Source organism: Uloborus diversus, chromosome 2 (genome assembly GCF_026930045.1).
Source record: "Uloborus diversus isolate 005 chromosome 2, Udiv.v.3.1, whole genome shotgun sequence".
Classification (NCBI taxonomy): Eukaryota; Metazoa; Arthropoda; class Arachnida; order Araneae; family Uloboridae; genus Uloborus; species Uloborus diversus.
This window is the reverse complement of record NC_072732.1, coordinates 189,343,432-189,365,365: the sequence shown is the minus strand read 5'-3', so window position 1 is coordinate 189,365,365 and position 21,934 is coordinate 189,343,432. Positions and strand designations below refer to the sequence as shown.

The window sequence follows — 21,934 nt, the reverse complement described above, 5'->3', positions numbered from 1 at the left end:
TGTTATTTATACTGGATGGGCATCTAAATGGCTGTCCGGATTTTGCGAAGTTAGGTTTAATAGAGTACGGATTAAGGAGATTTTACACTAGCTACTGATAAGGAGCATTCCCAGTACAAATCGTGTTGCCATCAGTACTATATTTAATTCTAATTAGATTTCGCCTCAACAAAAATATTTTAACTTTCATTCCACAAGAAGGTTCTTAGTCCGTTGTTTCGAAAACTGTTTCTATGTCCATATTCAAAAAATAAATGAACGCTAATGTCAAACCTTTATTATCAAAGGGTCAAAAATGAATTTCCTTTAATTATTCATTTCAAACACTTTTACTACTTTTTTTAATTAGTAAATTCCATGTCAGAAATTTTCTCAGCATTGCAAATATGAGCATTCTTTTAACTTTGCAGTGTTTCTGCTCTAAATTTTAACGATTCATATTTTATCTCACAAATAATACATTTAAAAAAAGATTTTAAAACATTTGAACGTGATTATATGTTTTCTCATTCGTATGTAGCCAAGTTTGCCATTTCCGATGTGAACATGAGCATTTTATAAAGTACTCTAGCCTTTATTTATCCATTTTTTATTCCGGTCAGCCGGAATATATTCGAGCTCGAATATATTCGCGCTGTTTGATGAAGTTAAACATCAAATGGACGTTGTCCCATCGCCATTATTTCAGTTAATTAATAACCAATATTCAGTTCATTATTTCAGTAATTGCTTTGTATGCTGCCTTATTGCTAAGCAGGAAAGCAGTATATCGCTGTTGAGCAAGAAATGAGAAATTATAAATATTAACGAAATAGGGAAACAGTTCTTCCCCACCGTATGCTTGATTTAGATGACGCTTATGCAGAAATATTGTTTTAACATGTACTTTGTTATAACATATATTGTTATAACAAAGACAATGACTCGTTTTTTCTAAAGTGTAGACGTCTTCGTTTCTGCATGGCACGACAGTGTGCTCCGCTTGCATTTGCATTGCAAGCATTTAAATTTTTAACTGTTGTAGTATATTTAAGAATTTCATGAAAGTGAGAAAAAGAAGGCAGCTAAACTTGCTAAGTGTTTTTCCAATTTCAATATTTTACTTGTCAGAAATATTGAATCAAGTTCGACTACCAAAGTTTTAACACGATCTGATCATTCTGCTAGCTTATTTGCATTAATTCTACATGAGTGGCAAGTTTGCCTTTGGTTTCACGTATACCAATCAACACAATTTTCCATAGAATAAATAAAAAAGCCAGCAAATGTGAATTAAATGGTTTTGAACGGAGATGTGCAGGCCGAAAGTTATAAAAATCAGACGTCAAATAAATTTGTTATTTTTTATTTGTCATGTTTCTACAACAAATTTATATTGTAAAAAGTACAAAAAGCTTTAACACACATTACAGAAAATTTAATTACACTACACAAGTATATGGCATGAAATAGAATATATAATCTGATAACACACTAAATGGAGCTGTGCTATAACGCAGAGAGTTTTTAAAATTTCTGTTCGTCCTTGAACAGTATCAAATAATTTCCGAATGTGTAACATTCGATTGATTTGTGATTGTACGTGCACACTACATAAACTTATTTTCTGTGCTTGAATACAGATATTCATTTAATTTATACTTGTGCGTGAGTGAAGACAGTCTTTGAATACCGTATTCACTGAAACTGATTGAATTATCAGAGAAGTATTTTATCCGTACCGCAAGCAACTGAAATGTTTTTTTTTAAAGCAATCATTATAAAAGTGAGGTAAATATTATTTAAAAAATTGCACCATTAAAAATACTGATAAAAACAAATATTCTACTGAAATGTGAAAGAAAAACAAATTAATAATAAATGTATATATATCAGACCTTTAATACTTTCATTTCTTCCTACCTAATAGTCTACACACAGAGCGATACATGTTCTGCATAAAAACTATTTATTTAACTTTGACTACTTGAGATCTCATAAACGATTTGTTTTTCAAAAAAAAATACATAAAATAATTTTCATAAAAGTCATTTCAAAATTTACTGGTATGGGAAACAAAAACATTTATCATTGTTAGTTACGCTTCGAAAAAAGTAAATATAAATAGACAATTTAAAAAACAATTACATTGATTTAGAGACCCCAACAGTTATCTGGGAACAATTTTGTAAAAGAAAGAAATCACTAGTCGAAGCTGATGCGTGATATGCAAAAATGAACTTCAAGGAATCAGCTAAAAAAAAAAATTGATCGATAGCTGAGCTGATAAGAATACATAGTTTATTTTTAGGAAAAAATCTGATTTTCTCTTCGGAATCAGTACAGTACGCATTTTTGTATTTATTCACATTTCTAATATTAATCAACAAAAAATAAGGAGACTATTCTGAAATAATTAAGAAACCGGGGGAAGTAAAATGGACTTAACCAAAATAGTATATATTCTAAAACAAAATATACTGATCTCGTTATTAATAATACTGATGAAATTGATATCAATTTTGAAATTTGTTTTAAACACTTAAATGAAAACATGTCCACAATTGCATAATCCTTTAATTTCATTGCGTGATGGGAAAGCTTCACTTTTGATCACAATCAGAAACCTAGAAAAGTTAAGCAATTTTTTTTAAGGATGGGAAATGATCAATAGCTGTTATGGATCTCATATTTTTCAGCATAACTGAAATGTTCTTTTCTGGAGGGGGAAGGGGAGGGGGGGTGAGATAATAACTTAAAAGTTGTCATAGATTTGGGTTAGACTGCTGGAAAAACGTCCACCAAATATTAACAGTGGCTGCGACCTAAGGGGCGCCCCGATGGGAGGTCACAATGACCGTCCAAAAATTTCCGATTTCGAATTTTTGTCTGATGATTCGGCAAAATTGTTAGCATTTGGCGATGTTTGGAATTCCATTCGGCAAAATTGAGAATTTCTGCCCTCCCAAAAATTTTAAGTTCTGGCACTCCTGTATGAATCCTATAATATTCACTGATTGGATTCATAACTATAGGATTCTCGTTAAATATACTTTTGCTAGCTGAAGTTGTATGACTTGTCCAGAGTACACATGCACATATCATGCATCAAACATCAGACGAATACACATTTCAAGAGTACAAAACACTCTTCATCAGTGACTACTGAATGAATTTAAACAGGCGTTTGGCGACATGTGGGGTCTCAGACAGAACTGGACGGACGAGCACCATTAGCTACAAAAAATAGAAGTCTTTCTAGTTGCACTTCGCTTTCGAGTGTCCATTGGACACGCTGTCTCCGTTGGCGACGGATTTGGCGCAACCATTTCCATTTTGAACTTTGGCGTCATCTTTCGCTTTCTGTGGAGTGAAAGATGTTTTGTAAAAATTGTAAAAGAGAACGAAGAATAATCCTGCGGCACACACGTTGATCCAGAAGGTGCTTTTCGTTGCTGTGCATCCGGTGACGGGCATTACCACGGTGACGAAGAGAATGATCAAAATAAACTGAATCTGAAAACAAAAAAAAAAAGTTTTTTTTTTTTTTTCAAATAAAGAAAATCAAACAGTAGTAGTTCATTGAAATATAGAACAAAACAGGCCTGTCATTTGGAGGGAAGTTACCCCCTTTACTAGCTTTGAGAAATCAATGTATTTCCATATAATGCGAGCGTGGTTCTCACTGTTTTTCGAAATAATGTGCACTGAGCACATACCACTCGTCCCCCTCCCCCGGTAAAATTTGAAATTACCTGAAACAAGACAAAGAAAGGTTCAAAAACAAAAGCGTTCATGAAAGGTGTAGTTGTTAAACCAAATAGAACCCGTAGAAGAGTCTGCAGAGCCTGCAAACATGCAGAAAGAGAAAACTGAGAGAAACTATTGACTGTTATGATGTTGTGAGATTCTGGGCTGTTGTGCCGTGTTTTGAGTGTTGTTTCCCCAAATGTTTCGACCGCATCTACCGAACACCAAAGAAATTGCCGTCTGGGCCACACCGAAAAATTGTCAGTCGCGGAACACACTTTTAGTGATGGGACCCAGGACATTAAATTCAAAGAATCCAAAATACTTTCAAGGACTTCCCACTATTACGCCAGATTGAACAGAGTAGCGATTGAAATGTTCAAACATCTCAACAAAAAGGAAGAACGAGTTAAGATAAACAAACTGTGGCATGCTGCACTTAGACGGAATATCCCGAGAGATAATTTTAGATAACCAGAAACAGCGACGGAGGTCTAGCAGCCATTCCCCAACCAGAATAGAGAGAGCTCAAGTTTCAGCCTATCGAAAGCAAGGACGAACGTTCATCAGCCAATCCTGGCCCAAAAGGAAATGAGTTCTAGCTCTTCCCACATAAATAGTGACAACACTTCGAAATCTGCATCAGTTGCTTGGAAGTCGCTTCTCTGGAAGCTTCGACTACGTAAACACTGAAGAGAACCGCCGCAGATGCGGTCGAAATGTTTGGGGAAACAAAACTCAGACCACGGCACCCGGAATCTCACAACATCGTTGACACCGACCGTGAAGGCCTTCATTCTTATATTGACTATTATATCTAACTGTGTGATTTATGCAAGTTAAAATAAGTTGTTTCTTTTTTATAAGTGCTTTAAATCATCCCAAGAGGGAGAAACAACACATGTTTTCATTGGTATTATACCAATGAAAAAATGTGTTGTTTTCCCATTTTTCAAGAAAAAAAAATCTGAAGGAGCATGATCTAAACATATGGAGAGTTACTTGTTTTCTATATTGACTTATTTTGTCTCTTAAAAAATAATCTTGTAGTAAGAATATTGATCGAATATAGTTTTAATTAAAAAATATGTTTGCCGTGAACAAGTTATTGGTACAAAACTGCGTCTATAACTGATTGATTGGCAAAAGCACACATTTGTAACGAAAATACTACCACCCCTTTAAACTAACAGATGCGCCCATTTCTGCCTATAAACCGGATGTCTGTCTTTCCGTGCTATCGGTGGTCAGACTGTCCTTCAGTATTCGTTAAAAGAGATCAGTTCAAAATAAAGATATTAACGCACACTAAAATGAGAGCCGAAATACCCATGGAAGCCACATAAGAGAAAATAATCGATAAGAAAGATATAGAAGAAAGTTTCGTAATGGCCACAACATACTAGTTTATTTTGTATTCGGAAAATTATTAGTAATGTAGCAATTTTAATTCATATTAAACGTTTGTCAAAAAAAAAAATATTTTATGACTTTGCATCGACTAATCCATTCTTTATTTCTGAATCATGTAACTAAAAATAGCCAACAGAAAAAAAAATGTGTTCACAGTTAAAGGTAGATTGACTAAATTAAAATTGATAGAAATATTAAATAAAATAGTAGATATAACATAGACTAATAATAAGAGTAGACCGAGCTTCCCCAGACTTGCTGATGAAAAAATTAGTTCATGGATACATCGTGTGACTGGTGGAAGGCTCGGCGAAAACTTTGGCGGCATGGTTGCCAGCTGGCAGGATTATCTATAGTTTGGCACTCGGCATGTATTTTAAGACGTAATGTATTTTTATTATAATTTTTTCCCCAGGTGCAGAGATGATTGAACTGTTTTTCTTTTAGTTATACATTATTTTGACATAAGTAATTAGTTTTTGATCGCAGTTTTCAGTAACTTTAATTTCATTCGGAACTACTACATCAGCGTTGGCGTAAACGTAATGGCGTAAACGTTTTGCATTGACGCAAAAATGTACTAATCGGTATCTTAAATTGATATTGTAGGTAAAAATCTTACCGTTTGCCGATTCTTTTTGTGCGCTTGCATCTTTAATTGCTTAAAGAGTTATCAAAATTGAATAAAGAAAATGCACAAAACTATCTAAACGAAAAACTCACTATATTAACAAAATATTTACAACTTAGAATAACAAATTTACAAATCAGACTCCATAAAAGATCATTCTTCCGTGTTTCATAAATTCTATTTATTTTATTTCTCGCTCGCGTTGATCGTCTGCTACGATCAACGCCCGCTGTTGCTAGGATATCCACCAGTCACATGGTTTGGTTTATGAGCAGCAAAAGGGTTGCCATAGCTCGGTCTACTCTTATTATTAGTCTATGAGATATAAGTATTGAAAAAAACCCTCAATTTTAAGTCTACATTTTGTAATAACAACATAAGAAAATAAAAAATAATTTGAGGATGTATTTACTACTTTGAGGAATTTAGTGTGTGCTGAATGAAAATATCCAATATATATCAAAATATAGGATATTTTCGAAAATATCATATTTTTGAACCCCAACTGAGTTTAAATAGTTGACGTAAATGAGTGAGGTACTGAATTCTTCCCAAGTGAGTGAAAAATTTAAACGTGGGCTTACCATTTGAGCAATGGTGAGATATCTCTTCCACCACAGGTATTTCCTCACGCTTGGTCCCATGGCCGCTAGACCGTAGTAGCTGTACATCACAATGTGCACAATAGAGTTGATGATGATTGGATATGCTTGGAATCCGCCTAAAAACAGAAACATGCCATTAATTAAAAATTCTGGAATCTGTAAAGTACGAGCTAAATTTGTAGATTCATTTCCAAATTATTCATAAACTAGAAAATGTCCCGTCAAGATATGACGGGTGAAAATTGCTTTTACATTTGAACGAAACAATTGCCTTTTTGATGATATTTTGATACTTGAATTTGTAACCCTAACTCCAGTGAATGAACCTTAAACTCCAGTAAATAGCGTTCATTGTTGACCATTCTTTCGTTTCTTCATTCCCCTGAAATGACAGTCTTACCACTGAAACAGTTAAGTTACCGGATCCAGTTCAGCTTTGTCACAATAAAGCATTTCCCTGAATATTTAACATTACCGAAACAGATTACCAAATTATCATGCAGTGGCGCGAGTTTCATTGTTGAAACACGCGGATTACTCGATCATCGCTTATTTTCTTTACTAATAATAAAGCTGAAAGTCTCAATGTCTGTCCGGATCTCTGTCTGTCAGGATCTCTGTGACGCGCATAGCGCCTAGACCGTTCAGCCGAGAACAAAAATATCATAAGATGGACGAGTAAATTACGAAATTATCACAACGTGGAACCGTAACATGGGTACAAGCCAATTGGCAAGGAAATTCACCATACATTATTTGTAAATATCCAGGCGAACCAAAAGACCTTTGAATTTTTTACTACGGGCGAAGCCGTGCGGGTAGCACTAGTTATATATAAGAGGATAGATTGTCCCGCGGTGAAAAAAATGATCGTAGTCATAATATTTTATTTAAAACTTGCTGTAAATTTTAAATTTCTTTCGAGTGCACTCTGCAATGCAGAGCTAACACAAGAAAAAAAGAAAAGAATCACTTGCTTACTTTCTTACCAGAGATAGACTTTGTATAAGTAGATGAAAAAAAAAGTCTTGCTTGAACATAAATTGCTAGTTTATTTTTCAAAAATTTAGCTTTATTGCTTGATGTTTTTAATTGGTAAGTAAGCTTTTGCAGATATTTTGTTCGTACTGTCAAGTCTGTTATCATGTTAATGGTAACAGATTGGAAAGATTTCCAAATTATTTGAAGGTAAAATGCGACAGTGAGAAGCAAAGGGATGTAAGTGGCAAAATCAAAAATTTGGAGAAAACCAGTATAAATGGTAGGTGAACTTCTTCTGTGTCTTAGGGCAAGAGATGGTATTAGTAACCCTGGTAGGTGCTGCTCAGCAGCATTATTTAGAAAAACTTTTCAATGAAATCTTACCTAGGACCTTATCTTATAATACTCATTTTACTAAAAACTTGAAAATGTCCTCTTACATCCCTTTGCTTCTCACTGGCTCAAATACTCTTTGTTAGAATTGAAATGATAACCCACCATTAAAGATTAAACTTTTATATAAAAGGCACAAAAACATATACAATGCAATTAGGTTTCAGAACTTTTCATAAACTTGTTTATCTAATGCCAATTAAATAAGTCTTGCAACGGAATTGGCAAATTGAGCCACAATTTCAGGAAACTCAGTTCAGAAAACGTATACAAAAATCAAAATTGCTTGATTTATCGTTATTTTAATTGCATCGAACATGTACAATGTACATGAACAACTATTTCACTTTTAATGTGAAATTTGATGTTTTTTTTTAATATTCCAGAATTGTATGAAAACGTACCACCTAATAGCGAATTTTTTGTACTCTATCGAAAGTCAGTGATTTAAATCAATTGACTTAAATCAAATATTTTTATCATGAATAAGATAATTTTTTTTACATAATCATTTTTTGTATTTCTTTTAGAATTCGAGACTTACTTTTTAAAAATCTGATGTGATTTGTTTCAAACTTTTTTATTTTCGACTGAAAAAGCTAATTTTTCCCTTTTTTTTTCCTTTCCTCATTTAACTGTCATTTGGTTTTAACGTACCCAATTGGTTTAACCAATCATTACTCACACGTTTTACTTCATACCCCTACCCAATTTGTTTATTTCTCCCTATTTTTCAGTATTTAAGAATGTTCTACAAAGCAATTTATAATAAGTTGACCAAAATAATGTGCATTATGCATTTAAATTGATTTTACAATATATATATATATATATATATATATATATATATATATATATATATATATATATATATATATATATATATATATATATATATATATATATATATATATATATTTGATATAATAATCTTTCAAATATGTTTTTGTAATTTTCAAATTTTAGTTGTATCTATTAACTAGAAAAGCACCCGTCAAGGTATGACGGGTGAAAATTGCTTCTATATTTCAACGAAGCAATTGCCTGTTGATGATATTTTGATAGTTGGGATTTTAACCTCCAACTCCAATGGATTAACCCTAAACTCCAGCAGATAGCGTTGTTGAACCACTTTTGGAGTTTAATTGTTGATCACTTTTCGTTTCTTCATTCTCCTAAAATTGCAGTATTACCAGTAAAACTGTTAAGTTTCCGGATCCAGTTCAGCCTTGTCAAAATAAAGCATTTTCCTGCATGTCAAACATAGCCAGAAAATATTATCAAAGTATCATGCTATGGCGCGAGTTTCATTCTTGGTGACGTCAGCGTTACCTGATCAGTGACTTGACTGTTATATATATGAGGATGTAAATTATTTATAAACCAAAAGTTTGATTTTTTTAAAATTAAAAAATAATGTATTTAAATCAAAATTGATTTAAAATTTTAAATATCCTGTTTGTTTTATTTTTTGTGGCACTCGTTTTTTTATGATCTATACTTTATTAATATTAATAAATGAATAACAAAATACAATACGATACATTACACACCTCATTGCATATGTATATTCATTCAAACAAATAAAAGTAAGCTCTACTTTGCTGAATAGATATTTAAAGGTTTGTTCTACAGGAAAATCTATCCGACAGAATATTGACAATATATTCCACATATCGGGTATCCAAAACAAAGCGATCTTTTAAATTCCGCTTTAAAAAACCTCTTTCACATTAGGTTGTTCATATGAAGCAGAAAAAAATCCTTGCATATTTTAAGTTTTATATTAATCGAGTTCCCTAACATTTCTTCCTAACATGGACTAGTGTGAAGTTTTTAAATTTATTAGAAGAAGAGTGCGAAAACAAGAATAGTGAACGTAACAGAAAAACAATAGGTAATACTTTAAAAATTTTGAAGGGAAAAAAACTATTAAATGTTCAATTCAAATATACTCAAAGCATTTTACTTGTTATCCAACTGTGTGCTTAAATATTTTAGAGAAGCACACATTCCCTTAAAAATCCGTTCATCAAAAATTCTACAATAAATTCATTAACTTTTCAATTTCATTTACTGCTAAGTAACATAGCTCACTTTCGAAAATTGGAGAATTCAAGATTAGTTCACGTAAAAGTAGTTTACCAATAAAATTCAGATGAATTTTGTTTGGTAAACATTTTACTACAGATTTCCTTATGGTACTATCACCACTTGTTTTTGAAATTCTACGAATTGCCTTCAATGCTTTCATAACACTACGATTTCAACAATATATCGTGCAGGGGAAGCGAAATCACAACTGCAGAGTTGATCGGAGAGGTAAAAACCTGATCAAAATGCTTTCATTGGATTGGTTAAAGCGTTTCACATAATCATGTGTAAAAGAGAAAACCCACGTGAGTAGCAGAAAACTTCTCTTAAAATTAGGTAATGACAAAAAAGAAAATTAATTAGTTTTGTACTAAGGAGCCGTAGAAGGTTTAAGATATTTGAACATTTGACTACAGTCGTTCTACGTGGCTTATAAAATTCAAATAAATTATACCATTGGTTAAAAAATGAGACTATTTATCGATTGATGCAAAAATATAAGACACGTGCAGTTAGTTTTCACCCTCAAAATGGAGACTTTGTATGAAAATTTTGCCAAGAGGAAATAAACGAAAGATAAAATAAGAAGTAAAATAAGAAATAACAACGTGAAATAGCACAAACTGCAGATTGCTGCAGACACGTCTTTCGCTGTTACAAGGAACGCATTTTTCAGGGCAGTAATCTGCAGTTTGTGTTATTTGACGTTGTTTCTTATTTTACTTTTTATGCACAAAAGTACTTATTCAACTTGATGCATTAGAGTACAAGAGTGCCCATAAACGCAAAGTGAACAAGGTTATAAATAAAGTGAAAGATAAGAGATTTGGTATAAAGCTTACTTCTTTCTGTTCGGAAGAAGATCCATCCACAAATAGGAAGAATGGTGTGATGTATCACATGAAGATTGGTGATTAGCTTGTCCTTCTTCCTCAACACGAAGAAGATCTAAAAAACAAACGTTAGATTAAAAATAAGGAAAAATTCCTTTTTAGAAAATAGTTTCAATGTATTGTTAATCTTTGGTTACAAAATGAGTCAGTTAATGTTGCTCATTTTAGGTCATATCAATACATGTATGCATTCAAGAGGTGTCAGGGGGAGGGTGCAGAGCAGATCCATTGGTTATGAGAAATTTACCCATTCCGGTGTGTTCATGGCTATGGTGAATTAGTACCCCACATACACAATGTGACCACTGATTGGACGGAAATGCAAAGATTCGGAACCCTTTCAGACGGAATTTTGAAATACATCTTCAAAAATGTGTTTATTTGGTAGACAGTGTACTATGGAAAAGAGCATCGTATAGACCAAATTTCAAGTTTGTAGGTAAAAAATTAAAAGAGTTATGACACGTTCAATAATTCGGACATATATTATTGAAATACATATTTCAGGTAAAAAAACGATGAAACATCAAACTTCATTGTAAAATATTCTTTGAACAATAATAAAACGTAATATAAGCATTTGAAATGATTAATAAAATATTATATGTTTTTAAAAAATCAGGAAAAAAACCTCGCTTTTGCGACGAAAATTCGTGGTTGGGAAAATGAGCTAATCCTATTCTCTCAATCCCTGTTTCTTAATGTTGTCAATCTGAAAATGAAAAATTCTTGCACAGATAGTAATAAGCAGACTGTATAGAGTTAACTACGGAATTGAGTAATTTATTCAATGAATAAATGATTAGCAGCTGTTTAAAGTTAATGTCCCGTATACCGGACCCCACGTCTGAAAGGGTTAACAGGCGGAATGGGCGCATCTATTAGTTTTCAGGGATGCCACCTTTTGCAGATCTAATTAAGCAGACTCTAAACTAAGCAGAGTCACATTCAAATGAGCGGAACATGCTCATCATATTTTACCCCTCCCCCCCCCCTCATTCAGATAGACTCCTCTTAACTGGACCTTTGCCAAATCCATATAATCCGTGGTCAGACTTTTTGTACACACTTCAGAAAATTCTAATTGCTCCTCTGTGTCAACCCTTTAGCCTTTTTATGTTAATCGGTAATTTTTTTACAAAATATTTGTATTAATGACGCTAGAAGCACAGTAAAGGTTACACTATTTATTATGTTAGGAACAAAATCAAATCTTTAAGAACATATTAACTAAGTACGTAAAGCTATGTGAAATTTGAGAATTCATTAAGTATTTTTCAATCTATATTATAACCCTATTTGATGATCCATTTATACGATCAATTATTTTCCTATCAACATTTAATCATTGTTATTTGCTAATGCATTTATGCGATTGATCCATTCCACAATTGTATTTTAACGGTACTTTATGATGCATTTATAAGATTTGTTTTTCATACACATTTTATTATTATTTGTTGTTGCATTCATGCAGTTATTATTTTTCATCCAAATTTCATCGTTCAATTGTTGTTGAAATTATGCGATTGATCCTTTTCCCATCCACATTTTAACTATATTTCATGGCGCATTTATAAGATTTTTTTTTTCCAACGATTGTTTAACCGTACTTGCTGATTGCCATTTTCATGTTGTTTTATATCTTCTTCAAATTTACCTTCAATTGCGCTACATAATTAAGTGTCTGGATGCTTTCCTTCGCAAAATTATACTGTAGACAAATGTTTGCATTTATATTTCACAAAAAGGTATAATTAATGAAAATGCAGCTTGGAACTTCGAAAACTCAACAGTAAAATAGTATTACGTTATCAACTTTCTTAAAGTAAGTTTGCAGTGCAAGAACGAAGCACAAAAGAAGACTATACATTCTGTCTCTGGTTAATATAATTTATGGTCATAAGTATTGACTTTATTGAATTTTAAATTGAAAATCGCAGATGATTTTAAGATGTTCATTGTGGCAATATTATTAATACTAACTTGCTGTAATTGACAACAGTGAGGTTATTTATATTAAATAATCTTGATTAAAGAAGAATAATGATAGGCAAAAGAAAATGATAAATTCACAATCCTTGTTTTCGACTTTTATTCCGTTAATAAAGATCTGAAGAATTGCAATTTTATCTTTCTATAAATTATCACTAAAATTTCGCCTTGGAACACATTTCATTTTGTTATTAAGTACTTCATCTTGGTAACATTATACTTACTGTATCAAGGAATTCTACATATTTCAGCATATATATCACCCAACCGCACGTTGCCAGCTGAAATTGTAAAAATAAAAAAAAGCATTAATGTATTTTTAGTAATTAGATCTTTTATTTATCAGTATTATTTTTATTAACTCAGGTTATAAGTAGCAAAAGGCACAAAATAATAAAATAATTAACATTTAGGTTATTGCATTAAAATATTTAAATATTTTGTAATGTTCCGTAGTTAGGTCAAAACGAAATGATTATGCGCTTCTGATTATCCTAATCGGAGTTACGAATATTCTCCTTTCTTTCTTTCTTAAAGTATGCCATTGTAATTAATTATTTTTAATTACTTCGTTCAGAATAAATTTAAATGAATTTTCATTCGATATAAAAATTTTCTGGAAAATTTTATTTTACTACACTCACCAAAATACAATTTGACTCATTCTTATTTAAGATGATCATAATATTCATAATTAAGATAATGAAAATTTCATAATTAAGATAATGAAAATTTCATAATTAAGATAATGAAAATTTCATAATTAAGATGATGAAAATATTTTCTTTGGTTTTCAGGGGACTTTTAAAGTTGTTTTACTAACTATCTAACAACTTCAATAACTGCTATAATCATGAAACGTCTCTCTCTGTAGACTCGAAAATAGTTTGATTCAATTAAAGAGGAAATTGAAGCATTTATTTTGTCACTCTTTCTTTTTTAGTCGTAAATCCATGAAGCGTTTGAGTATTTCTCAATTTTTGCATGCACATACGTTAAAGTTCGTGTTAGCTGACCAATTACAGATCACAGTCAATTTTTAAATAAATTTGAAAGAATACAGGCACTGCACGAACCGAAAGTAACTTGTAATTGATGCATTTAACCAATCATCATACCAATTACAGACCACAATCAATTTTTAATAAATTTGAAAGAATCAGGCACTGTACGAAACAAACGTAACTTGTAATTGATGCATCCAAAAAAAAAAGACAGTATAATTGACACATGTATTTGTAACAACGTTTCAACTAAAATTATTTGTTAAAGTTTAAAGCATTGGTAGAGGGGGGAAAGCAGGAGATGGATTTAAGAATTTGAACTCTTCGTCTTTAGGCAAAATCATGTATTCATTCATTCATTTGTTTACTTCTGTAGATTGAAATCTGGAGAACAAGTTAAATCCCACCCCCACCCCCTAATTTGCGGTAAATAAAGTTAGTCTACCAATCCATGAAGTAAATCCATGAAGTGAGATTAATCTATTCATGCTATCTTCTAACTCTGTACACTGCACTGCAATTGTTGGCTGGTTAACTGGCAAGACTGACTAGAATAAATTCAATCTTTGGCTGATTAACATGCAATGCTGATTAAAAGACGTTCAACTGTCGACTGGTTAACGTATCAGACTTGGAAGAAATCGTTACATTTTCTGCTGGTTGACGTATCAGACTGGAAAAAAGCCGTTAAAATTTTGGCTGGTTAACGTATCAGACTGCAAAGAATTCCTAAAACTTTTTCGCTGGTTAATGTATCAAACTAGGGAGAATTTGTTAAAATTTTAGCTTATCAACATACAAAAATGACAAGAATAAGTGTACCTTTCATCAATACTAGTAATTGTGTTTTTTTCTCACATGAGGGTTATATCTCCTTAATTTAGTCCAATATAAATGACGTGGATTCATCAAGGCAGAGTTAGTGGGCTTTAAACATGTCAACTTCATGAATAATGACCGGTAAATAAAATTGCAATCAAGGAGGCCAGTCGAATACGATAATTCAACCGGGAAAAATAGTCGAAACGTAAAGAGGATGTTCAGAAGTAGCAGTAAAACCGAAAAACATGTTTTCAATAACTGTAATGCAATACATAAATTGTCTTTACATTTTATGTACTTTGTAAGACAGGTTTTAACTGGGACATTTAATACCAATTTTTTTTTTTTTCAACTTCCAGCACTGCTGTAAAGTGTTTGTCCGGTATATCACTAAATCGATGGTGTGTGTGTGAACTCAGTTACATGACAGTTATTTTAACTATCACTGTATTTTACTTACCGTATATGTAGAATTTTCTTTTGTGACTACCGTATCTTTGCAGAGCACGGCAGTGTCTGTATCTTTCATCAAATAAAGAACCTGTGGGGGGAAAAAAAACAGCAATCTGAATAAAACTTTCAGAAACACTCACTCCCTTAGTTTTAAGGATTTCAGAAAGAAGTAATATTTACAAGAGTATCAAATCATTCACAGCAAATGCCTTTTTTTTCGACTAGTGGCACCCACACGGCTTTGCCCGTAGTAGAAAATTAAAAGATCTTTTGGTTCGCCTGGTATATTTAAAAATAATGTATGATGAATTTTTCGCCAAATGGCTTGTCCATGTTACTGTTCCACGTTGTGATAACTTGGTAATTTATTCGTCCATCTTATGATAATTTTGCTCGGGAAAATGTTCTTAAAATTGGAATAGAAAAAGAACCACATCGAATTTTCGAAAAATCGCTTCGAGGTGCACACCCTCATGCTACAAACTAACTTTGTGCCAAATTTCATGAAAATCGGCCGAACGGTCTAGGCGCTATGCGCGTCACAGAGTTCCAGACATCATGACATACAGAAATCCGGACTTTCAACTTTATTATCTTTATCTTCTTTACTAATAATAAAGGTGAAAGTCTAAGATAAAATTCCCGGCACTTTTTGGTTTTTTATTTTTAAAAAAATGAGTTTTAATATTTTTAAAAATATTTTTATGTAGTTTTGTTGAAAATTGATCATAGACATTATGATTAAATACCTTTTCGGGAATATTAATTTTAACCAATGGATGGAGTCCTATTTCATTGAAAGTCGTAGGTGTAAGAACACTTTTGAGAGTCACTGTATATGTGTGTGGATGTATGTTCCCAATACAAATCCACAGTTTACGTCGGACCTCGACCAAATTTGGCAGGGAGGTACTTGGGTACCCGAGAAGGAACGTAGGGAGGGGGGGGGGAGGTTCGAACGCCAAAAAGGTACCGAATCATTGGAATTTTAATTTTGCGAATCGAAAATGGCATTAAATGGATTTTTCTACCCGAAATAATTATCCGACCAATTCGATTTTGGCGCCATTCGAAAGCATGCGAAAAATACCCATAAGGGTCATATTTTCTTTCGAGATGCAAAAAAAAAGCTGTAAAATCATAGGGGAAAAAATAAATAGCATTATTAAACCTAACGGAATAGAAATTTTATGTCAAAAATTTATCGTTGCGAGGGTTGCCACTTTTTTGTCTTGACTGTGACTAAATGAAATTTTGTTTTTGTTTTGAGATACAAATTTTCTTTTTTTATTATTATTTGGCGATGTGTCTTCTTTCTTCTGGATTTTCGGAGTTGCGGTCAATTTATTTAGAAATTTTCGATTTGCCGTTTTCTTTTTTTAAGAATGATTATTTTGATGGGAAATTCACGATTTTTTTTTGTCTAATTGAAACCTCTGATTGTTGAACATGCATCACTTGACAGAACTTTTATTTTCGAGATAGACCGTGAAAAGCGGGCAATGCATCTAGTTATAAATGTCTGAATAAAATCATTCATAGCTTCATAAAATAAATAATTGCTTCATAAAATAAAGCAGAAATGTCAAAATTTTCGGAACATAGTTATTTGTTTTTACTTAGCATGTCTGTTTCTGAAATACCATTTAGTACGAGCGGTAATTTTTAGTTCATGTATTCATTGCTTAGAGTACATGTAAGTCAACTGTTTTATTAAACAAGCCATACTTGTTTAACAAAAATATTAGCAAGGATTTGTGACACCTCAAAATATTTTGGCTTACATAATGTAAGCCTAATTCATGTCTAAGTGTTTTGTCGGGGAAAGTTATTGTGCACATAATTTATCGAAATTTTAGGTAAAACGTGAGTTAAGTGAGTGAGTTAGGCAAAACTAGACCTAGAATTTTTTTTTTTTTGCTGCCACTAAAAGTCTTATGGTTTGTATCCGTTTTTCTTTTCTTTCTTTCTTTCTTTTTTTTTTTTTTTTTTTGCCTCCCTCCCCCCACTTTTTAGTCCCAATTCCCGCCTCTAAATGTATTTAAATATGTTTGTTGTTAACGTAAATAGAAACGAGCTGATGTGTGCATCACATGACTTCCTTTTACTCCAATTTTAATGTCCTTTTCCCATTATTTGCAATTTTAATGATATTCAATAGTTTACTCTCTAAATATCACAACCAGTGGACAAATTGAAACCAGACTTTTAAAAAAAATCGCTAAATTTGTCGCCAAGTTGGCGACAAAACTTGGCGACCAAAAGACTTGCGATATATCGCCAAGTGTCCGCCAAATTATAACACCACTTGAGTATACATCGAAATTAACAATGATTTCCCCTCAAAAAGGGGCAAAAGACCCCTTTAGAAACACTCGAATGCAACCAAAAGGGGGGGGGGGGTGCACAACTAGATCCCCCTAGGAATCTACGTACCAAATTTTAACTTTCTAGGACATACCGTTCTTGAGATATGCCACCTACATACGCACATACACACGGACGTCACGAGGAAAGTCATTGTAATTAACTCGGGGAATTTCAAAATGGATATTTCAGGTGTTTATACCTTCTTAAGCACTTATCCATGGGGGGTCGAGTCGAAAAAAAACTCAACATTAATTGGGAGGTGAGCAAAATGGAAATTAAGGCCGAATTTTGAGTGAAAATTTTTTTGTCGAATACAATACTTCCTTTTTTGTAAAAGGAAGTAAAAAACGATTAATTAAGCATGTAAAATATACAAGAACTTACTGTGCTGACAGAAACGAGGTAAGCGAGCACAAGAAGGAAATTGTAGACTATCATTGTCTTCCTGAGTTCGAAGGGTTTGCGGTCCCTCATAAAGGAAGGACCAATCACTTTGACTGTCATCAAATACGATGAACACAAAAAGATGGGCCAGAAGTTGCTTTTCACCAGGAACCAATTTCGCACCACTGGATCTGAAAACCAAAAACTGTGTGTCTCAAAAGGGAAGGCAGAAATTCATCAAAACCAATAATATCTCATTTCAAAAGTAAAGTTGCTTTGTTAAAGTTACTTTAAAAGTAAAGGCATTTTGTTAAAGTTAATTTAAAAGTAAGTTAACTTCGTTAAAGTTACTTTAAAAATAAGGTTACTTTGTTAAAGTTACTTTGAAAGTAAAGTTACTTTGTTAAAGTTATTTCAAATGCTACTACAGTCGAACCCGCTTATTAGAATATCGATTAAAAGAATATCCGCTTAATATAATACATTTTCAATGTACCAAACCAATGTAATGTGTTGTTTTTATCTCGGTTAATGGAATATCCCGCTTATTAGAATATTTTTTCGTGGCAAAATGGCTATTCCATTAAGCGGGTTCGTTAGGCTGTATGTTAAAGTTCATTAAGCTGTATGTTAAAGTTACCTTAAAAGTTACTTACAAAATAAAGTTACTTTATTAAAGTTACTTTAAAAGATACTTTAAAAGTAAAGTTTCTTTGTTTCTCTAGTAGACAATGAATGCTTTTATTTTGGGTTAGATTAGATCAAAGAACAACTTCATGATCAAAGGCGTACACATTCCTTGTTTACTATACTTTTAGACCGATAAAATAGTACTTGTGAAGAAACATTATGGTAAACTCATTATTTTTGAACGTTAAGTATAACAGTGTTGCTTGATCTTGATATGAAATTTATCTTGACTAAATGCTTGAAGTCATCAAATCAGAAGTAAAAACACATACAAAAAAAGTGAATTACAGTGTGAACGAACAGTGTTGCTTGATCTTGATATGAAATTTATCTTGACTAAATGCTTGAAGTCATCAAATCAGAAGTAAAAACACATATAAAAAAAGTGAAGCGCGATCAGAATTTCTTAATTTTGATACAGAAAAACCAACGCTGTTGAACGCAAAAGATTGATCCTGGTTTTCAGAGCGTAAATTATAAAAAAAAATAATAATTTGAATTCTGAAATTTTGAATTTAAATTATGTTTTTCGCAATCACGAGTTGCCACAGGGCCCTACTCATTGGGAGCTATTGTTTCCAGAAACAACTTCTGTCCCCCAAGCCTACCCTCCTACTGGGCGGCTACGTATGTACAGTTGTGTGTGTGTGTGCAGGCGTGTGTGTATGTGTACGCGCGTGTGTGTGTATGTGTAGGCGTGCGTGCGTGCATGTGTTGGCTTGTGTGTGTACGTAGACCTGTGTGTATGCACGTAGGCGAGTGTGTATGTGTGTAAAGGCTTGTGTGTATGAGCGTGTGTGTGTGCGTGTGTATGTGTGTGTATGTGCTGTGTGTGTATGAGCGCGCGTGTGTGTAGGACATGGACGCCATCGACCAGGAGAAACGGATTCCAGGAGGCAGTGATCGGAGCCGCGCCTGCAGAGGCCGGTGGGCGGTGGTGCTGGTGTGCCTGGTCAGAGCTGAAAAAGGAACCACAACGCCAAGGATCGTCAAATGAAAACAATAAGCAATCGTGGTTGCTCAAAAAAAAAAAAAAAAAAAACATCCTTTCCATCAAACTTCCTTTAGACTTTTTAAGAAACTCCATGCCTAAGTACGAGAGGGATTCGGAAAGAAAGTTAAATAGATGAGTGAGGCAATTAAAAAGGTAAATTTCAGATCAAAGATACTCTGAATGAATGAAATGTATCTTTAACTTTCATCACAAAACCCTGCAAAATCAGAATGGTAAATGGATGAGAACGACAATCAAACGTGGCTTTTGTATAAAAACATATTTATAGCCTTATTAAAACTATTACGGCTTCAAGATTTGAACAGCGAAAGGCTTTAAAATTACCCTGTGTTTCGATGGGTAACTTACGAATTATGCTCGTTAAGTTACACTGCTTGGCAAATAGTCATGAATTTTACGAGTGCGCAAGTTACTTACAAAGGCTAACAAAGACTCTAGCTTTTAAAGCTTTGGGAAAAAAAATCTTTTTTCAGTCAAACAACATAAAACAATGATGAAATCGTAAAAACATCTTACTGTTCAAGAAGTAAAATTTTTTGCTTCGCCTGAAATCAAGAAGCAGCTACACTACCGTACAGCTCAAAGCAAAACGTACTGGCAGCAAATCCTCATACATATACACTATACAGTGAAACCTGTGTATGTTGACCACCTGCGGTGCACTACTTTAGTGGTCAACTTAAACAGGTGGTCAACTTACAGAGGTTGATTTATATGATAAGGGCTAATTCCGTGCGTGAAAAAAGCGGTCAATTTAGACAGGTGGTCAACTTCACAGGTTTTACTGTAATAGCAAATGATCAAGTAACGCTCCTGACGTCATCAACAATGAAACTCGATCCACGCCATGATAATTTGATAATAATTTTTAGCAATGTTTGACATGCAGGGAAAGGCTGTATTTTGACAAGGCTGAACTGTTTTACTGGTAAGACTGTCATATTAGGAGAATAAAGAAACGAAAAAAAAAGGTCAACAATGAACACTATCTACTGGAGTTTAGTGTTAATATACTAGAATTAGGATTAAAATTTTAACTATCAAAATAGATCACCAAACAGGCAATTGCTTCGTTCAAATGTAGAAGCAATTTTCCCCCGTCATACCTTGACGGGCGATTTTCTAGTGGTTAAACAATATTAATAATAATAACCATGTTATTATTTCTCATCAGCACTAAAGCTGCTATCTGCAAGTTTAATAGTGATTTAATAGCATCTTGAGTGTACATATTGGTTATTGGAAATGCGTAACTTTAATTATGCAACTTCGCTTTCGCCATAAATTTGATTAAAATTGAATGCTTGAAACTTAGCGTATCGTTTTAAAAGACATTATTGCTACCTAAGGAACAAAAGTTCGTCAACAACTTTTTGAATAGTATGAGTTATTGCTAAATCGGTGCCCCGGTTTTGTTAATGAATTGACTTTTCCAATGACTGTTCACTGCATAAATGATAACCTTGGACAATGTTTTGAAGTGTTGTCCCTAGAGGCAGGAGACTTAATAATTCTAGAAACACGTAAAGTGTTTTTATCAAGCACAGCAGGGTGTATCTCTGAAGATGTAAACGAAAGGCTCGTGGCAATGATTAATAACTGCCATCGTAAATAAAGGACTTTGAATAAAAAGACAAAAATGCGACCGAAACCCCATTGTCGATTGTTATTAGGTTAGATAGCTGTTGTAAGAAATAGGTGGCGAGACCACTTCTGAAATATTAAATTCCATTCTTTATTGCACTATCACTTTTGAATGCGTGAAGGTCAGTAATATTTCTTCTTCATTTAGCAATCTTATCGATGATACCGAGAACTCATTAGTGGTGTTTGTAAATAGCTGTGCCATACGTCGTATTTTAATGAGGTTGTTATTATGTGTAGGAGAAGATAAGGCGATAGAAATATTGAGTGATTTTCATTTCAAGTCAAATGGTTTTCAGCTCCGATAGGAGAGTAGGCGAGAGAAATTTAGATGTTTTCCAGTTTAAGCCAAAGAAATTTTCAGCTCGCATAGAAGAGCAGGCGAAAGGAATGTTAATGGATTTTGATTTTGAGAAAATAATTTTCAGTTCTAATGCAGGAGTAGGCAAGAGAAATATTGAGAGAGTTTCGTTTTGAGCCAAAGAATGTTCAACTCGAATAGAAGAGCGGGCAAGAGAAGTGTTGAAGGATTTTCATTTCGGGCAAAAGTATTGTAGCTTTAAAATAATGCAGCTTTCGTGATAAAATGACCAAAATCATTCCAAGCATTTTTATAGGACTTTTAAATTTGGATTTTATACAAAAAGAAAAAGAATTCTAAAGCGTTGATAAGCAACATTGATCACATTATGCATCAAATTAAAATAGAAAGTGATACAACAAAAATACAACAGATGCACTGATTTATACTGGCAAATAAAACAAGTTCTGTATTAGTGAAAGTCAACAAAACTGATTTCTGAGTACAACATTCCGCA

The 21,934-nt window shown here is 33.0% G+C and overlaps 1 protein-coding gene across 3 annotated transcripts in view; it reads right to left on the bottom strand.

Moving 5' to 3' along the window:
• Positions 1 to 2,392: 2,392 nt before the first annotated feature.
• The window catches only part of LOC129216216 (elongation of very long chain fatty acids protein 7-like), a 101,707-nt gene continuing 82,165 nt past the window's right edge, over positions 2,393 to 21,934 (bottom strand). For all 3 annotated transcript variants that reach the window (XM_054850411.1, XM_054850413.1, XM_054850412.1), the window contains 6 exons: positions 17,768 to 17,958; positions 15,021 to 15,101; positions 12,959 to 13,015; positions 10,689 to 10,794; positions 6,358 to 6,494; positions 2,393 to 3,495 (listed from right to left, as the gene is read on the bottom strand). In XM_054850411.1, coding sequence (XP_054706386.1) covers positions 3,238 to 3,495; positions 6,358 to 6,494; positions 10,689 to 10,794; positions 12,959 to 13,015; positions 15,021 to 15,101; positions 17,768 to 17,958 — 830 coding nt within the window. In that variant the 3' untranslated portion in view covers positions 2,393 to 3,237. The remainder of the gene's footprint in view (positions 3,496 to 6,357; positions 6,495 to 10,688; positions 10,795 to 12,958; positions 13,016 to 15,020; positions 15,102 to 17,767; positions 17,959 to 21,934) is intronic.